This window comes from Pelmatolapia mariae, linkage group LG8 (assembly GCF_036321145.2).
Source record: "Pelmatolapia mariae isolate MD_Pm_ZW linkage group LG8, Pm_UMD_F_2, whole genome shotgun sequence".
NCBI lineage: Eukaryota > Metazoa > Chordata > Actinopteri > Cichliformes > Cichlidae > Pelmatolapia > Pelmatolapia mariae.
This window is the reverse complement of record NC_086234.1, coordinates 1,608,744-1,628,082: the sequence shown is the minus strand read 5'-3', so window position 1 is coordinate 1,628,082 and position 19,339 is coordinate 1,608,744. Positions and strand designations below refer to the sequence as shown.

General features: G+C 49.3%; 1 protein-coding gene across 1 annotated transcript in view; it reads left to right on the top strand.

Annotated features, from left to right (window-relative positions):
* The window catches only part of ankfn1a (ankyrin repeat and fibronectin type III domain containing 1a), a gene marked incomplete at its 3' end in the record, with an annotated part of 66,314 nt that overhangs the window by 42,259 nt on the left and 4,716 nt on the right, over window positions 1-19,339 (top strand). The window contains exons 6-18 of the mRNA XM_063482265.1: window positions 2,399-2,593; window positions 3,064-3,177; window positions 3,537-3,634; window positions 5,658-5,748; window positions 7,224-7,331; window positions 10,857-10,956; window positions 11,672-11,804; window positions 12,369-12,485; window positions 12,630-12,845; window positions 12,936-13,102; window positions 14,281-14,452; window positions 17,459-17,627; window positions 18,370-18,536. Of these exons, the coding sequence (XP_063338335.1) occupies window positions 2,399-2,593; window positions 3,064-3,177; window positions 3,537-3,634; window positions 5,658-5,748; window positions 7,224-7,331; window positions 10,857-10,956; window positions 11,672-11,804; window positions 12,369-12,485; window positions 12,630-12,845; window positions 12,936-13,102; window positions 14,281-14,452; window positions 17,459-17,627; window positions 18,370-18,536 (1,847 nt within the window). The remainder of the gene's footprint in view (window positions 1-2,398; window positions 2,594-3,063; window positions 3,178-3,536; window positions 3,635-5,657; window positions 5,749-7,223; window positions 7,332-10,856; window positions 10,957-11,671; window positions 11,805-12,368; window positions 12,486-12,629; window positions 12,846-12,935; window positions 13,103-14,280; window positions 14,453-17,458; window positions 17,628-18,369; window positions 18,537-19,339) is intronic.

Below are 19,339 nucleotides of genomic sequence, written 5' to 3'. Positions count from 1 at the left end.
GTTTTTATTGAGGACATGAACATCACAGCGATCTACTCTCGCAGATTTAAACACAGGATTTAAATACGAACGTTTGCAGGTTTTATAGCAAGTGTAGCGTCATCCTGTTGAAGTACAGAATATGACGCTCCTGGGTTGTCTGGTTACCATTGGTAGTAACTGGTTTGTTATAGCTAGTAGTGACAGAACCAATAACTCAGTGAAATGAGAGTATCGTCAGCATATAAGCTGACGTTTATCTTATCTTGTGTTAGAGTGCTGCAAGAAATGTTAAACAGCAGATGTCCCAGTGTGGAGCCCTGTGGTACACCACTGTTCATACAGACACAGAACAGACTCCTTGTTATTGTCTTGCTCTGTTCCACTTTAATTGATCTCAGTGTTAAACAGCCACAAACTCATTCAGCTGTTGTGGTGTCGCTCATCAGTTTTGGACTCTGCATATCGAATCGTTGACTTTGTTGCGGAGTCATTACTGTCAGACATCTTTGAAGTCCGTTTGTGCCTCGGTGGGCTGTATTGTAAATTTTCCGTGGATGAATACTCGTGGACATTCACGTGGACACAGCCGCGCTCCCTGTCTGATGATGGACGTTACACCCTGACAGCTGGACTCACGACACTCACGGTGGGTAAAGCTGGACCGACACACAGCCTCACAGGTTCATGCTCTTTGCTCTTATCGGCCTGTCCTATCAGATTGTTAAGCACAGTTTCAGGAGCTGAAAGCGTCACATAATTCTGTGCTCAGGTAATTAAAGCGTAAATCATCCTCGGCTTTGTTTTTTGGATGAGCTGGTTTGTTGTGCAGACTTCAGAACATGTCGACAGCAGCTGAAATCTCTCCTCACGGGCTCATTTTTACTCACTTTCATAACATCTCTGCATGCAGCAGGTTAGACTGAGACACAGTGTGTGTGTGAATGAGGGTGTTCATGTTTGCTGCTGTTTGCTTGTTTATGCTGCTGTCACGGTCTGTGACTGAGAACTGGACGGCAGCGAGCGGCGTCGCAGTAAAGCGGCGGTGTTTGGGCGGGCTGGCAGCTCACGGAACGTTTCACCGTGACAAATGTGGAGGAACACACACAGAGCTGTGTTTGTGATGAATGCGCCCGTCAGACTTCATACCACTGCTCTGCTGTCACTTTTCACTCGGGCGGAGGGGGAAACATCAGTCAGAGGATAAAAAAGAAATGTTTCCATCCTCAGAGGCTCCACAGTCCATACATGATGCTTGTCTTCTAAAAACATGCCAGTCATTGTTTCTGAGTGCTGATGATGATACTGAATGCATCCTTGGTCTCCTCTGTGGGCTCTAGAACCAGATCCTGGACTTTACAACTCAAACCCAACTGTCAGGTTTCATTAGGACCTGATTTTCACTGGTTTTATAACTGTGCAAAAATCTTGAGCCACCCCTCATTTCTGTATATTTTGCTTCCAAGGAGACAGACTTTCTTACATGTTTTAAAGTGCTCGCGAGCAACAGATCTGAAGCTTTCTTTCAGAGTCATCCAGGTCATCGTAGTCTAAGGAGCTCGGACAGAAAAGTGTTTCCTTGAAGACGTTTCATCCTAAGATCTCTCAGAGGTCTTCTTCAGATGTTGCTGCTTTTCCCCTCGTGTTCAGTGTAGCATTCATTTTCAGAAGAATGCTTTTGTTTGTTAAGCCTCTGAACTCTGACCTATGAATCGTTTGTGCAAAATGTGGCTCAAGACTTTTGCACACCCCGTTGAAAGCCCCGCCCTGTGATGGACTCGTCCAGTTGCTTCCCCAGAGCTTTGTTTCATCGTCAGCTCCTTGTAAAGTTATTTTTATACGACTGATTTCTTCCTTGGTGTTAAATAAGAGGCAGCTAAAACACACCGCACATAGCCGCTCACACACCAAAGCACAAACATCCAGCACAGATGCTTTAATAACAGACCTGAAGATCAATCAGAGAAAGTTTTCTTTCTGCCGCCCTGCACCTTTGGTCCCTCTGCGCTCGCTCGCTCAGAACACGTTTCCGTGTTTGGGCTCTGGTTTTCTCTGCTGCATCTCCTTTTGTCTGCTTCTAAAGACGAGTGAGCCGTGGCCTTGACAGAGACGAACTCCAACTCCTCCACAAGCTGCTTTTCTTCCACTAACAGGAGACACGACTCCACATTCAGCCCACGGAGCGAGAAAGCCAAACATGCTCGTCTCAGTGTCTGAGCTTTAATCAAACGCTCGCAGATAGTCGTCGTTCAGCAGTTAGTGCGACACTGGGTGTCCACAAACTTCTGGTCCTGACTGTGGACTGTGACGATGGGTGCAGCAGGTGGAGGTTTGTGTGAAGCACAGATAAAATGTGAAAAAGCAGAAAGCTCCTCCTGCAGTTTGCTGTTTGTAACCAGCTGCTGTGTTTCTCCTGCAGTCGTGAGCGTGGAGAGTCGCGAGGCTCACCTGAACTCTCTGGTGCTGGAGGCGGAGCGGCGGGCGGTCGACCTGGCGGCTCAGGCTCAGAGGGACGGCCTCTCGCTGGAGGCCTGCCACAAAGACAAACAGCTGAGGGCGTGGGAGTGGAGGTGCAAGCTGTACAAACGCATGAGGACGGGCTTCCAGCACGCACGTGAGTCCGCACGCCGCCCACCCGAGTGTGTATTTCCTGCTGTCGCTTCCTGTGTGTGTGGCCTTTAAAGCTCAGACAGCCTGACGGGGACATGCGTGACCTTTGCAGCAGATTCGGAGCGCAGTACACTTTCAGCTGGAGGTGTTCCTGTCAACATTAGAGCTGCTACACTCAGAGCTCAGAGGGGCGGGATTTACACGACCAGCTATAAAACAGAAAGGCTGCGATCGAGACGTGAACGACGTGTGCGGTGAACTTACGGTCTCATTAGAGCAACATCAGGGTGATACGACAGAGTCCTTCTGCAGACTCTGGCTTCACACAGTGACTAATCACACCTGCTAAAGACGTCAGGCAGGAAACAGGAAGTCAATCACATGTTGCCATAGTTACCTGGAAAACAGTCAGAGCCACAGTCCATACACACACACACACACACGTTTCACCCTCCTCTCTGTGCCCCTGCTCAGGTGCCCCGGAGGCCCCGTCCATGGTTCGACTGACCGTGAGCAGTAGCAGCACTCTGACCGTCACCTTCCAGGAACCGCAGTGTCTCAACTCCACTGTGGTGACCAAGTACAGAGGTGAACACACACACATGTGCATGCATGCACACACACACAGGCCTGCTCCTGTGTGAGAGACTAAAAGGTCAAAGGTGAGGCCATCATTCACGTTTCGATGTTCGAGGTGAAGCTTCGACTGAAGACTTGATGTTGGGTCTGCAAACCTGAGACGACCACATTTAAAACAATAAATTAACAAGGTTGTTCTGCGTTAATTTACAGGTTTACTTCACGGTTAAACTCTAAAGCTTCTGGATTTAAACCCCAGATTTATTCTCAGATGATGCCTCAGGTTGTCGTGGTTACACGGAGGAACAGGAAGTGGTGCTCAGAGGCAGGGGTGAGGAGGCTAACGTTGTGTGTCGATGTGTTCACAGTGGAATGGAGCTGCCTGAAGGACTTCTCGCTGCTCGCCGGAGAGATGTTGTTGGATAACCTGCAGAGCCTCAAGTGCACCATCAGCAGCCTCACCACGGTAACAAGAGCATCCCTCCTCCGCACATCCACCTGTCTGCTGCTGGCTTTAGTTCACAGTTTCAGAAAAAGGATTGAATGGCGTTTCTGTCACGATGAAGCTGCTGTCGCTCAGGTCGGTCTGTCGTTCGCACGTTTGCTCGCTCGCTGTGATGCATGTGTTCGTTTGCAGCAGGCGGGTGATTTCGGACCTGGGTGATGTCATTGCGCGGTACCTGCGGCTCCGTTGTGCGTTGGCTGTGATATTTGCAGACTTGTTTTCACTGTGCTGCACACGCCGAACCACAGCTGCTGTTTGCCATTTAGAGCAGCGAGCTGCTTTCACAAACTTCCACGGCGGCCCTGAACACTCAGAAAAGAACACGCTGAAAGGGCCGGAGACGCGAATAATGAGCCGAGCCGGTGGAGGCTCCCGGGCCTCGAACGTCACAGCTCTCATTTACATACTGAATTCATCGAGTCGGGGCCGAGCCGCACGAGGAGCTCGGAGGGCTTTAAGTACTCGGCTGTCCTGGAAGGATTAGACCTGGTGAGCACACACATGGGGGGCCACGGGGGGCCTGTTTGTGTAGGTGGAAGAAAGCCCGAAGAGAAGAAGAAAGAGAGAATACAGCTGCAAAGAGCAGAGATGTGACTGGAACACAGCACAGGTACAGGTGGTGCAGGTGGTGTTTTTGTAGCCAGGGAGCAAAGTGAAGGTAGGGAGCTAATGATAGCTGATAACATGGCGTTCATTAAAAACATTTTATTAGACAGACACAGCAGTGACAGCAGAGGACGTTTGAATTCCTGGGAAAAAAGATTTTTAAAGTTTATTTGTGGGCACAAACGTCGGCCTGGTGGTCTGTGTAAGTAGACAGCAGTCTCACAGGCCTGCACACCAGGGGAAAATATATGTTCCTCTGCTGGTTGCTAGCATGAAACTGGCTGCAAAGAGGTATGAAAACCTCTGAGGGGTGGGGCCTGCTGAGGGGTGGGGCCGAGTTTAAAGAAACCTGAGTGATATTGGGTTAAAGTTATTAGTTTGATTTAACGGAGGCTCCGTCGTTTGGTTTCAGGGATCAAGGCCGCTGTCGGTGAAAAAGCTGCACCCTGCTCTGGTTGGATGAGGTCAGCTGATTCAGTGCGAGCCTGAAAGTAAACGTGTTGCTCGGGTGGAGTCGACTGCTCCTCTTACAGCTCAGCTGTATGTTTTCTGTAAGACGTTCTGATGTTTCCAGCGTGGAGACATTTCTTGTCCTCGTTACGCTGGCTGAAGGCGAGCAGTCGGCTGTTGATGATGATGATGATGATGCTGGTTTTTTCTGCAGACCTCCTCTGAGCGCTCTGCTGTCTGTGTGGATGAACAGAAGGGGGCGGAGCACACAGGCTCGAGGGGCTCCAATTAAAACCCAAATTGAACCAAGCAGCAGAGTGACATTTGAAAGGAAACTTTCCTCAAATGTTAAAGCACTTATGCTTTCATGAACCTTTACAGCAGCAAAGAATTGTTACCAGCTTTATTTCCACAAAGTGTCCTGATGATATAAAACAGTAAAAATTACTGTCAGAGCGTTTTGTTGGTTTCTTTCCAAGGACAGGCTGCCAGAGAAAATAAAGAAACCTCTTCAAACCTTTAGAAAACTTTTTTCAGACGTGCACGTCGGAAATGTTCCAGCTTTAAATGCATGAATAAGCAGACAAAAGCTGCGCAGACGCTTTCCTGCCATCAGACCTGCAACGCTTTCACAGCACTCTGAACACGACCTCAGTGGGAGCTCAAAGTCATCACATTAACCGACATCTGAGGGGCGAGACGACTGAGTTTTTCATGTGTGAAACAGCTCAGTCCTGTCCTGACACATTAATAACAGGAAGCAGGATAAAAAGACAAAAGTATGTGGACACATGAAAGGGTAGAATGCTGCAGTTTCCTACAGTGGAAGTGTCCACATACTTTTGTTGATGCAGTTATTTTCACCAGAAGTTATTTCTTTCCCCCAAACTCGCCTCTTCACTCTAACAGATGGGTTTCTACTTTTCAGGGTCGGCTCTACTACGTTCGAGTGTCGGCTTATAACATGAAGGGCTGGGGTCCGCCCACCTCCTCCCTCCCTCCATCTGCAGCTCCATCCAGTAAGTTCTCTCCATATTTTTCCATTAACCTCACCATCTCAGCAGCTTGCAGCTTTTCTGTGACTCTGGAGTTTAACCTCTTTGTGCAGCGGCTGTTTCAGCCTCGTTTTATATTCCTCTGCTGAATAATGCATCATGTAAATGTTACAGAGCCACTGTTACAGGCCTGAAGAGAAACTCCAGGAACAGATTGACTTGGTGGGGTAAACTGGTTTGTTGCAGTTGCAGAAAAACCACAAATGAGGGAGTGAAACACAAGCTGACGACAGGCGAGGTCACGCCGCATGTTCTCGGGTTAGATATGACGCTCAGGTGGAGGGCATGTTTCATGTGAGGCTGCAGATATTTCGCCACCTGTGGGTTTAGAATGACTTCTAGCTCCTCCCACAAACAACAGTAACAGATTACTTTCTCCAGGGAGTAACTAGATGCTGATATACGTGTAGGAGGCTAGCTCTGGTTTCCTTCTGGACCAATTAAAGGTGAGATCGGTTGAAACTACTTGGCTGCTGATAAACTACTCACTCGCTCATTTGTTACATTTTTGGAGAGTTTGTGACTGGATGAGCTTAAAGATGTGAGATTCAAAATTCCAATGATGGAAGAACAAGGAGATTGTTAGCAGACGATGTGATGTTGTTGGTGACCAGAGGACCTCAGAGACACTCACAGGGCCACGTGGACTCTTTGGCTGAACTTTGACCTGCCTTACACACAGTCAGAGGCCTGCTGCGAGCAGGGACAACCTGCAGGAATCAAGGAAAACCCGAACGAACCCGAGGATCAGCCCGTCAGCAGAGCCGGGATGGCGTGACGTGTGACAAAGCACAAATACATGAGTCCGAATGTTGCCACATAAAACAGAAAGTTCATGCGGTGTGAACCTGCAGGGTTTGTTCCCGTGGTCGTGACTGAAGTGTGCGTCTGCTGTGAATCATGTGAACATCCTGTTCTGACGTCCTCGGGTCGGGAAAATCGATTTCATCGCTCTGTCACGACTCGCTTTCTCTTTTCCTGCACATTGGAGCTTCAGCCTTGAGCTGTGTGTGTGCTTCACACATTTCTGTGTGTGTGTGTGTGTGTGTGTGTGCGCGCGCATATGTCAGAAGCAGAGGACAGAAAGTGTGTGGGTGTTTGTTTTAAATAGAGTGAAAGCACGACTACACCTCTAAAGATGCTTGACATCCATTAATTCATTCTGTAGCTTCTCACACACACAAACAGATTTTTGGAGCCGTTCTTGTTCACCTGTCTCTGCTCACATATGTTAGACTTTTATTTTTTCTGTAAGCTACATTTCAAAGTTGTCCAGTTGTCTGAGTCTGCACTGTCATGAAAACAGCAGGTAGCAGCTGCACCTGAGTCCACGCTGACGCACGTTACAATGCTTACGCGCTAATGTCGGCGTTTGAGGCTAGCTGGAGCTCTCACAGATTCACTCAGTTCGTTCATTTGTCCTGTGGTTCTTTGTCCAGATTGGCGGGAGAGCGACGGCCGGGAACCCAGGAGGCGGGGCCACATCGAGGCCATGGAGCGTCTGCTGCAGCAGGTCCGAGCGACTCACACACACTACTGCTGTGGAGGTGAGTGTCGGCGGGCCCATGGCGGATGGCCTTCACCACAATAAACATTTTTTGTTACGTTTTATTGGCAATTTACACATTTAATCCTGGAGACTGTGTTAAAAAGGCGGTGTTCCTGTAGTTCTTCTCTCTGCCTTTAGGGGGCGATGTTTTCTAGCTGTCAGCAGTTCCAGCCCAGCACTACCAGTGCTCGAGAGCTCACGCCTTCTAAAGATGAACAGCTGAGCTTTTTAAATGACTGGATTAAAAAATCAAACACAACCTGTTTGTGTAGTTATGCTAACATGCTAACCATGTCGCTACACCTCGACTAGAATTCACCTGAAATCAGTGGGAGTCTGAATCCCACTGATTTCAGAAACCTCAGTGCTCATGAAGCCCCGTACATCTGTGGAAACATGGAAATGTCCACGGAATCAAACCGACAACCCTCCGATTAGCTGCTCTCCCTCCTGGGTCACAGTCGGGCTGGTCGATGCTAACGCCGATGGTTTCTGGACAGACGTTTGAAAAACAGCGAAGCAGAAACCGTCCAGGCAGACGTGTGTGTGGTTCATTTCTCCAGCTGTGCAGAGCGTGTGTGCGTGTGTGTGTGTATTTGTACAGCGTACTCTGAGAGAACCAAAAATAAATGTGTGAAATGAATCAGTGTGGGTACAAAGCACCACTGTGGAGGAGCTCAGCCAGCAGCCGGGATATCTTAATTTATTATGTGTGTGTGAGACGTTTCCATGACATCAGAGGGCATCGCATTGACCTCCATTCATCTCTCCCAACCCTCAGCATGCCCGCCGTCACATCTCTCACTCTGACCGTGCAGTTTCTTGGTTGAGGTTATGAGGCCGTGTAAACACGTTTGTCCCCGCGACACGAGTAATACCTGCTCACACAGGCGGCGGTGTTCGCCCGCACGCCCGGAGCTTTCTCTGCGGCAGCCTCGGTGATGAAGGACACTCTGTGTAAGTCTGTTACATCCACAGAAACGTGCACACTGTGACCTTCTCAGAGTCGCGTGGAAACGGGATCGATTCAGATCAGATTAAGAGATCATCACTGCTGTTTGATCACGTGACGGCGTAGAGACCTGACTGTGATTCAGCAGCTGCACAAACCCACTGATGGTTCAAAGTCATGAAAACACTTTAACCACAGGTCAAATACAGACATGAGTCCACAGTGAAGACTGCAGAGCACAAACAGCGACATCACAAAGTCGTTCACTGTGTTAGTTTTAGCTTCTGCTGTCATCACTTTGACTTTATTGCTGTAATATCTGCAGAAATACATGCGTGGGACAGTCTGCAGACACAAACATGCTCTTCAATCACAACGCAGATTCATTTTTACTGACGCTCTCACATCTGTCTGAGCGGACTCAGGAAAAACAGTTCAAAGTTCATTTACAGACGCAGAGTGAGCTTTATACAAAGAGGGGGAGTCGGGGTTTCAGAGATCCACGGGAGGGAGGGCAGAGGGACACTCGATCATCGATCCACACACCGCGCTTCGTCCACGCTGCCGAACACTCGAATCCAGGCAAGAGAAACCAGGACGGGTCCAGGGAATAAACAGACGAAGAGATCAGAACCAGGACGAGGTTCCAGCTACGCTGACGTGAGGCGTGCAAGCATCCAGCGACGAGAAGCTCTGAGCCGCTGTTTAAATAGTGGAGAAACAGGACACCGAGCCCCAGGTGAGGGATTGTTTGCAGGTGCGTGGGCCAGAGGCGGAGCCCACAGTGAGCTCCGCCCAGACAGGGAGGAGACAGGAGAGAGAGAGAAACAACAAAACCATGCGTCCCGACCGGGCAGACGCAGGGACGTGACACCATCTGACCAGATATCAGTTTATCAGTGTTTTTTAGTCACATCGTCACTGCAGGAGGTTTCAGGCCTTCATCTGTCTCCTCTTCCTCGTCTCCTTCACTTAGCTGGCTGTTGTCTCAGAAGCAGTTAAACGCTGTAATAACCCATAATCGAAAGGTCAGAACTCAAAGTCGCCCCTCCCCCTCCTCCTCCTCCTCTCTGACAGATGGAAAGGTGGCCGCCTCATTAATCGACTCCAATCATGTTTGCAGTCCTAAAACCAAAACTCATTTCTGTGTTTATTCAGCATGGCGTGCGAGCTCTTGTCACATTATCCAGTTGTCAGAGCCGGTTAGCTCGGAGCTCACGCACACAGAGACTTTCTAAAGTCGTCAGGCCGAGGCGGTTCCCTCTGACAGACTCGGAAAAAGGCCAATTTTCCAAATGCGAGTGCGCGAGAGCAGCAGCAGCTGGACAAAAGGCGCTCCGATAAAACGAGCTGTAATTACAGCTTTTAACGAGCAAACAGCAATTTCATGGAGAGATAGAAACCCAAAGCCTTAATTCACCTCGTCAAACCCAACAGAGGAACAGCAGCACCATGTGAGGAGAGAGATCCAGCAGAAGATGGTCGTGTAGGCGCCGGGATCGTGATGTTTCCCGAGTCTCTCTGAGATCCTGAGTAGAGCAGACAAACAACACAGCGAATCATTAAACATGATGCAGGTCGTTTGGTGGGACTTTCAGGGATGTAAGTTGATTTGTTTGCAGCAATATTAACGTGCTTATAAAAACAGTGAGCGTACCGTTCATGGCCTGCAGGGGGCGACCTGCCTGCTGCTGTACGCTCAGCACAGCTGGTCACCTGACACAGACATGCAGGTAGTTACAGATTCAGGGTTTCATGTGACCTTCGTGTGTTTCAGACGTCTGCGAGACGCTGCTGTCAGTTTGAGCTGAAACATAAACTCTGAATGAAGTGACACTAAACACTCACAGCTGCACAGATGTTGCTCCTTAAAAGTCGTTTAATATGTTAAACAAACATGTTTTTAATAAAAGGCTTTAAAGCAGCAGCACACGAGGACGCTGTGACCTGTGGTGATGTCGCTGTGCGCTCCTGTCTGTTCAAAGGAAAGATGTCAAAAGCGGGACAGTCCTGGATGAAGGTTGGTGTCTGACAGCTCGTGGAGACCTTTCAAAGACGAGGCCTCTCTCGGTCTGTCTGGATCTCGGGGAATGGCTCTTCCTCATCCTCATAAACTCCTTTTCTGTTGGGAAGGGGTCGGAGGTCACGGGATCGATAATCTGTAGGATGTTTTTCCTCTGCGCTCCCTCCACCGTGCATCTGTATCACGGCTCGTTCCTCTGGCGGTCTGCGGCTGGCTCCTGTCGGCTCCACGTCTGCCGTCTGTTTACAGGACGGTAATTACGTGATGCTTAATTAGCTGCAGTAAAAGGGGCGCTGCGGTCTGGAGATTGGCATCACTGAGGGGCCAGTCGGCGTCCTCGCGAGGTCAGAGGACGGCCGGAGGGAGCGACGGAGGACGCGAGGGAAAGGAGATAGACAGCCGAGCGAGTGAAGGAGATAAGATTGAGTCAGAGCGGCAGCGTGGGAGAGAAGCTCGACACTGCTGACCCATAAACAAACATTTAGACTGAAGCTGGAAAAAAACTGCAGTTTTAACTTGTTTTCTTCTTCTCTTGTCTTTTTGTTTAGATGTCTCTAAGCTGCAGAACCCCAGCAGGAAGCAGTCTGTCTCCAGAAGTCTGAAACATCTCTTCAACTCCTCCAACAAGTTTGTAAAGACACTGAAAAGGTCAGAAGCTGCTTCTCCACGATGAGCCTGAGGACGCTCTCGGTTTCACTGTAACCTTCATCTAGGCTTCCCGTTCTCCTTGTGGCACCAGCATTATGTTCATTGGTTTAGGTGTGGCGGGTGGGAATTCTCGCAGTAGCACCTCGATGTTTTAGTGGAAATATGTGGATCCAGTTCCCATGGGAACCAGCTCAGTGTTGGTGGATGTTTTCTTGCAGCCATCCCTCCCATAGACACTGATGTCAGGTTTGTGGTGCCCTGCTGGTATCAACAGCATCAGCCCTTTTCCATGAAATCCATGGAAGTAGTTCTCTTGGGTGGAATTTCTTGTGGTAGTCCTGCAGTGACATCAGTGGCTCCAATTTTGCGCCTGAGCTTTTCAGGACTGCTGATTTAGTTTCTTGTGTCTTTCTTATTTAAAAGTCTCTGATTGGTTTCAGTGACTCAACATAAAGTTGTTTCAGGAAGTTGAAACCACTGATGTCAGAGCGATGACGGACCACAGCAAGAAAGCTGCAGCAGGAAGCAGAGATGAAGTTTTCCAGACACAGGAAACAGAATAACAAACATCTTTATCCTAATTTAACTCAGTAAACTAATAAAATGATCATTTTTCAGACCGAATCTGATTAAACTGTAAAGTGTATCATTAGCCTAAGCACGCTAACTTTCCTTTCTATTCACCTGTGTGGACCGTACCATCCTGTGCGTGCAGGGGGATCTACCTGGCGGCTGTGTTCTACCATAAGGACAGTTTACTGGTGACGGCCGAGGAGCAGATCCCCATCGTGGAGGTCGATGACTCGTACAGCAGCTCGCTCATGCAGGACTTCCTGTGGTTCACAAAGGTACACAAATAAAACCTCATCATCTTCATCATCATCATCGTCTGTCCGGCAGCTTTGAATGACCCCTCTGCTCCTCACACCCTTTCCTCTCATCATGTGTTGTATTTATTTCTGCTGCTGGGTCTCGGATGTCTTTTATTCCCAGCAGGCAGCTGGTTTGGACATAAATGTCTGAACAGTTCACGTCTTGTTTCGGGGTTTTGGTCTCCCTCCAGCCTCTCTGTACTCCCACACTTCTCTGTTTCTAAAGACTGTGTGGGTTTGAACCTGCGAGTCTGGTCTGGAAAAATGAGTCACGAGGTTCAGCAGTAACGAACCGAATCGCTGCAGCGCTACAACCTGCAAGTCTGCTGTAACTGAAGGGCTTCTGTAGGGAAGCTGCCAGTGTGACCAGTGTGACCAGTGTGTGCGAGCTGGAGTCATAATGGCTGCTTCAGCCCTCAGGAGCTTTTGCTTGGTTGTAGTAAGAGGATGGAGGAGGAACGGCAAAGGATTAAAGTGTGTTAATGGACAGTTTTTCACACGTGTGCCTCTGACGTCAACTTCCTGTTTGTGTGTCTGCAGCTGTCCTGCATGTGGGAGGACGTCCGGTGGCTGAGACAGAGCATGTCGGTGTCCATGTCGTCGTCCTCCACCCTGCAGGCCAGGCACAAGATGCTCACCGCCGCCGGCCAGCTGCAGGTCAGGAAACCGACCAGTCAGCTTCAGTGAAAATCACAAACCAAACCTTCAAAGTCCAAAGTGACGTCCGACAGGCCGAGCGTGCCCAGAGCCTGCTCCGTCTCAGACCTGTAATCCTGTAATGTTTACCTGCTCCACCTGCAGAACCTCCTGGGAACCCACAACCTGGGTCGGGTCCACTACGAGCCCATCAAGGATCGCCATGGCAACGTGCTGCTGGTGACGATCCGCGACACGGAGAGCCAGCACTCGCTGTTCAGCGGGAAGTGGATGCAGGTGACCAAACTGCAGAGCCAGAGGAAGTCTCTGTCCACACCCGAGGAGCCCTACGCCCTCGACATCCTCATCATCACCATACAGGTGAGGGACAGGCGATTTCAGCATTCAGTGAAGCACAAGTCACCTGACAGGAAGTTCTGAATTTAACCCGTTTCTGTTTCTGCCCTTCAGGACATTTTGGCGTACCAGCGGCGCAGCACCCACCGGCTCGCCCCGGGACTGTACCTGGGCTACCTGAAGCTCAGCAGCTCCGTGGACCAGATCAAGGTCCTGGTGTCCCAGCGGACCCCCAACATGCTCTGCCACACTCGCGTACGAGACAACGCCAACGTGTCCAGGTACGCTTACCTCAGTGCTGAATAACAGCTGCAGTGAATCAGACGAGTGCACGACGAGGGTGCGAGACGGGGTCAGTGCTCTCAGCTGAAGGAGCTGAGAGGAGGAGGGAGGAAGGTTTCCAAGCTGTTTCACGTCAGTGAGGTCGCTCGCTCTCAGACTGGGGGTTTTTTGAATGGCGAGCTCTCAGTTTGGTGCTGTTTCCGTGTGAAATGCAGAGCTAACGCTCTGTGGATGGTTTGTTCCTGCAGCAGCACACGTGGCTGAAATCAAATGAGGTTCCTCTGCAGGGCGGCTGGGTCAACGTCTGATTAGGACGGCCGCCTGTGGCGGGTTGGAAAACTGGAAGGGATTTCCTGGTTGATCCAGAACATCCTGGGGGAATCGTCTGGGAATATCTGGAAAGTTTTGCTGGCAAAATGGGCGTGTGCAGCTCCCTCATTAATCTGTCACCAGTGTAACTCGACTTTGGATAAACAGAGGAAGAAACAAAGGAAGGAACTAAAAAGGAAGCAAGTAACAAAGAGACTGAAGAAGAGAAGAAAATGGACCAAGGAAGAAAAACACGAAAGAAGGAACAACACAGGAAGAAGGTAAGGAAGGAAGGAACAAGTGAAGAAACTTTACAAAGAAATAAAAGAAAGAATAAGAAACGAAGCTAATATAGAAAAACGTCGAAAAACATGGAAGATGCAAACACAGCAACCAGGAAGGAAGGAAAGAAGAATCTAACAAGCTAGGAAAGGAAGGAAGGAACCGATGAACAAACTAACGAAGGAGGGAACTAACGATGAAAAGAGGGAACCGACTTGAATCTTGCCGCGTTACCTCGTGAAGCTCCAGCACCAGATGGTTCCTACTGTGACCTAAAGTCAGTCTGAGATGTTCGGTGTGTCCTCGCTCGGTCGGACTGATCGAGGATCAACATTGTATTCCTGCTCGTCGACTTCCAAGAATATGTGCGAGCTCGGCAGCTCGGCGTGGTCGGAAAAATGGAAGAAACGGGAGAGAAAAAAGCTGCTGCTGTGTTTTTGAGCGCGTGAGCCGGTGTGCAGATGAAGCTGGTGTTGATTTGTCGGTTTCGGTTAGCCGAGGCGAGCAGAGACCCCGCCCTGCGGTCCGCAGGAAGTCTCTGACGGCGTCAGTGAACCACCTCTGTCTGTGTGTGCTGTCCAATCAGAGAGGAGTGGGACTGGATCCAGACGCTGGCAGCCGCAGGAGAGAAGGACCGCAACGAGGAGGACGGCCAGGAGGCGGAGCCCCGGGCAGAAAGCCACGCCCCTTTACTGTACTATGAGCTGCAGACGGCGATCAAGTCCCTGCTGAAACACATCAACCTACCTCTGCACCAGGTACGCACACCTCACACAGCGCGCGGCTACGGCCATAGTTCCTCTGTACTTATATTACTCTGTACTTATATTACTTACAAATACTTAGAGGTAGGAACACTCGAACAACATGAGGGTAAACAGTAGGGATGGGTATCGTTTAGGTTTTATCCGATACTGGTGCCAAACCGGTACTTTTGAAACGGTGCCGGTGCTTAAAGAATGAAGAACAAACTTTGTCCGAAAACCTCTCATGTTTTTATTTTTAGCAGTCTCTTTTTTTCTGCAACATAATTATACAGTCTATAAGATGTCAGAGTAATACAACATTTTTCACCTGAGTGATGGTGACTCCACCGTTGAAAATGGATGGAGATCTTTGACTATAAATTTTGTCACTGTCCTATGAATTTCATCCACTTTTTCTTTGGTCATTTTAGCCTTTTTGGCCAGGGTGAAGGGAGTATCTGCCATCAAACAAGAAGACAGCCGCATGTAACTACGAAGGTGTTTGCTAGTTCACCTTACATGCATTAATGTAATAACATGGTTAGCCTACTCAACGTAAATTACACACGAACAACATTAAGCTACTCACGCAGAGAAGAACGGCTGCTGCTGCCATCATCATCCTCATCATTTCTGCTACACTGGCAGGGCTAGGGGCCAGGACTCTCCTCTTCGGGTTCTTGGGGGATGGTGCTAACTCCGGGTCCGATAACAGGCACCACACCCGCAGTAGATGTGCTCGGTGTGAGGTCTCACAGCAAGCTATCAAATACGGTGCATTTCTCGGCTTTTAAAAAAACGCTATGCGTCGCCAGGTGTTTCATCAGATTCGAGGTGTTACCTCCTTTGCACAGTATCACCTTAAAGCACTTGTTGCAGGCTGCTGAGTTTGCGTCTTTTGCTGTGAAGTACAGCCAGACTTCTGACCGCTTCGCCTTGGGCATTTTTAATCTGCAGCTCTGCTCTAAAAGAACGTACGTACCTGGGCCCGCCTACTATCCTTGGAAAAGTAAAATGATTGGCTAGAATCCAAAGTGTATCACATCTCAGGGAAATAAAGCACTGCGAAATGTGCGCTGCTTTTCGGTCTGGTTACTACTGTTTATGTCAGAACCGGTGCATACCGGTACCCATCCCTAGTAAACAGTCAGGCTTGTACAGGAAACAACAAAGTAATAGAGTAACAGTAATGTGTAGTTATTTAAGGCAGTGCATGAGTAAATGCTGTTTATTTATATTTTACAGGAACAGAGAGAAATGATTCCTCAGTTTAAAGTACAGTGTAAATACCTGTGCTGTACTTTTCAGGGTGTTAATAATGTGGACGAGCACGATGGATGTTCAGTTATTTTACCCACATTTGTGTGATGAGTTCTCCTACAGCAGACACTAAATAAATAAATTCTGCGTACTTACAGGATATTACAGTGTAGATATTACTTACAGTATAATTATTTCCTTTTCCTTTAAAAACCTGACTTGTTACCTCCTTATGCTAGTGTTCCTGCCTTTAAGTATTTCTACATAAATATAATGACTTAGTAATAAAACCACTGTCAGTTCTTATATTACAGGGGAACTACACCACCCGTCACAGGCTGTGTTACAAAGTTATAACGTAGAGCTGTTCCTGCAGGTAACACCTGCAAACATCAGGCAGCGACGGAGGAACTGATCCGTCTGTAGAAACGTGACGATCAAAGTCACAAAACGGCGAACTCTGATCTAAAGCTCGGTTTGTTCCCAACGTTACACAAAAGCTCCGATCTTATGAAGCTGGGTGGAGACGTGACGGAGAGAAGCAAAGAAAGGGTTAAAGTGTAAAATCAGCCTGTAGTCATGTGACAGGTGTTCTGTAACCTGCAGAGGAAACGTCTCATTTCAAGCCTGCAGACGACGTTTTACTGGAATCACTTCATTTATTATTATTTTACACGTTAATGATGCTCATTGGAAATGATTTTACTTTTATTACTGAAGTACAGTGTGTGTGTGTGTGTGTCTGTGTGTGTGTCTGTGTGTGTGTGTGTGTCTGTGTGTGTGTGTGTGTGTGTCTGTGTGTGTCTGTGTGTGTGTGTGTATGTGTTTGTCTGTGTGTGTCTGTGTGTGTGTCTGTGTGTGTGTTTGTGTCTGTGTGTGTGTGTCTGTGTGTGTCTGTGTGTGTGTGTGTGTGTGTCTGTGTGTGTGTGTGTGTGTCTGTGTGTGTGTGTCTGTGTGTGTGTGTCTGTGTGTGTGTGTGTGTGTGTGTGTGTGTCTGTGTGTGTGTGTGTGTGTGTGTGTGTGTGTGTGTGTCTGTGTGTGTGTGTGTGTGTGTGTCTGTGTGTGTGTCTGTGTGTGTGTGTCTGTGTGTGTGTGTCTGTGTGTCTGTGTGTGTGTGTGTGTGTGTCTGTGTGTGTGTGTGTGTGTCTGTGTGTGTGTGTGTGTGTCTGTGTGTGTGTCTGTGTGTGTGTGTCTGTGTGTGTGTGTGTGTGTCTGTGTGTGTCTGTGTGTGTGTGTCTGTGTCTGTGTGTGTGTGTGTGTGTGTGTCTGTGTGTGTCTGTGTGTGTGTGTGTGTGTGTCTGTGTGTGTCTGTGTGTGTGTGTGTGTCTGTGTCTGTGTGTGTGTGTGTGTGTGTGTGTCTGTGTGTGTGTGTGTGTGTCTGTGTGTGTGTGTGTGTGTGTGTGTGTCTGTGTGTGTGTGTCTGTGTGTGTGTGTGTCTGTGTGTGTGTGTGTGTGTGTGTGTGTGTGTGTCTGTGTGTGTCTGTCTGTGTGTCTGTGTGTGTCTGTCTGTGTGTGTGTGTGTGTGTGTGTGTGTGTGTCTGTGTGTGTCTGTGTGTGTGTGTCTGTGTGTGTGTGTGTGTGTCTGTGTGTGTGTGTGTGTGTGTGTGTGTGTGTGTCTGTGTGTGTGTGTGTCTGTGTGTGTGTGTGTGTGTGTCTGTGTCTGTCTGTGTGTGTGTCTGTCTGTGTGTGTGTGTGTCTGTGTGTCTGTGTGTGTGTGTGTGTGTGTCTGTGTGTGTCTGTGTGTGTGTGTGTGTGCAGGCCCGTCACTTCCGGCTCTACAGTCAGGAGGTGGTGGAGCTCGGTCACGGCGTCTCCTTCCTGCTGCTGCTGCCCGCCGCCGATGACGTCTGCTCCGCCCCCGGACAGTCCAACCCCTACACCCCGCTGTCGGGGTTCCTCCACCTGCCCCTGCAGATGTTCGAACTCGGTAAGAGCACGCACCAGCACGTTACATCGGTTTGATGGCACGGTGACTTTCAGGGATGAAACATCGCGGTGGATCTAAAAGGTGGAGCAGACGGCTCTGCTGAGAATGAAGCAGCGGCGAGGTTCACGAGCACGGAGAGGCCGAGAACGACCCACTGAGGCGTTTTTACGAGACGGAGCGTCGTCTAGAGCTGGAGACGCTGGGAAACACGGTGAACACGTCAGAAGCTACCAAGCAGAACTTTCAAGACCACGAGCTCAATGAAAGGTTGAACGAGACGACTGCAGAAGGACTGCAGAACGGGGAATGTGGAGCGCCATCTCCAGGTTTTAGGAAGTCTAACGTTCCAATCAGGCCGTAACCAGGGAGCGAGCGTGTTGGAGAAACATCACAGAGCAGCAGCTCTGCGGTGCGTTCACATACACCAGCTCTTACAGGAAGTCTTCAGCCGACTGTCCCGCAGCCCTGAGCAGCTCTGAGGCGGGCTCTCAGGTTTACGGGCTCGCTGTGCAGACGTCCGGCAGAGATCTGGGCTTTTATTGTGGCGTGATCAGCAGCACAGACGGCGGCACAGACGCTCAGGTCCGTCTGCAGAGCCGAGCATTTTATCAGTCTGCAGCCAATCACACTGAACAACACTCGCTCTGTGTACGCACCGCTGCTCGCCGCGCCGGCCGAGGCAGACCGCCACGATGCTTTCAGTGTCCTCTCTCACGTCGCCTCCTTTCCTTTCTCTCCTCAGTGCACTTCTGCACCTACAAAGAGAAGTTCATCAGCCTGTACTGCCGCCTGTCCTCCGTCCTCGACCTGGACGCCCTTATTACCCAGCAGGCACTGCGGGAGGCCATCACTGACGGCGAGGTGGCCACGGCCAAGCAGAGGCACCAGCTCATCCTGGATTACATCCAGGTAACTTTTGGTCGTCTTTAACCCTTTGACCTATAAATTTTCCCAGCATGCATTTCACACACTCATCATCACCTTCAGGTTTACAGTTCTCACAGACGACGAGTTTCCTGATTTGTACCTGAGACGCTGTGGCTCAGGGTTAGTCCAGGTTTGGTTCGTCTTTGGTTCCTTCAGCTGTCTCTCTGGTTTGTGGAGCTTCTTGTTCATCCTGAGGAGAGCGTTCTCTGTAACGTCCTCATATTTCAGCTCATAGTGTAAGATGAACAGATACTTGTAGCCTTTGTCCTGGAGCAGGTCAGCGGCTCTCTGTTTGCTAGTTAATGGAAACATGTGACGCTATCCAGGCTGTGAAACATTCAGGGAAGAATTTTCTGAAAGATGTGGGAAAAATTCCTGAAATGAAAGTGTGAAACCAAAACACTGCAGCGCTGCGAGTCCGCTGACCTGGAATCTTTGTTTTCTTCGTCAAATTAAAACGACCTTAAGGCTCGTAAACGTCTCCGCTGCATGAACGCCGACGTTAATCGCCCGGCAGCTCATCAAACAGCCTTCGTGTAATAAATCTCATTTTCTTTATGATTTTATTTCTTATCAGTTTTTCTCTGAGAAGCAAACAAACTGAAAGCAGATGAGTCTGTGATCGAGCTGAGACGTTTATGGAGGCAATAAAGAGTCAGTGCTGTTAAACAGTTTGTTTCTCTGCTCTTGAAAAGTTCGCGGCCGCCGCCGTCAGCGGAGGCCGACCGCGAAACCACAAGGGCTGGCTCCGATCGCACCGCTGCCAGAGCGTGTGAGACCGTCGT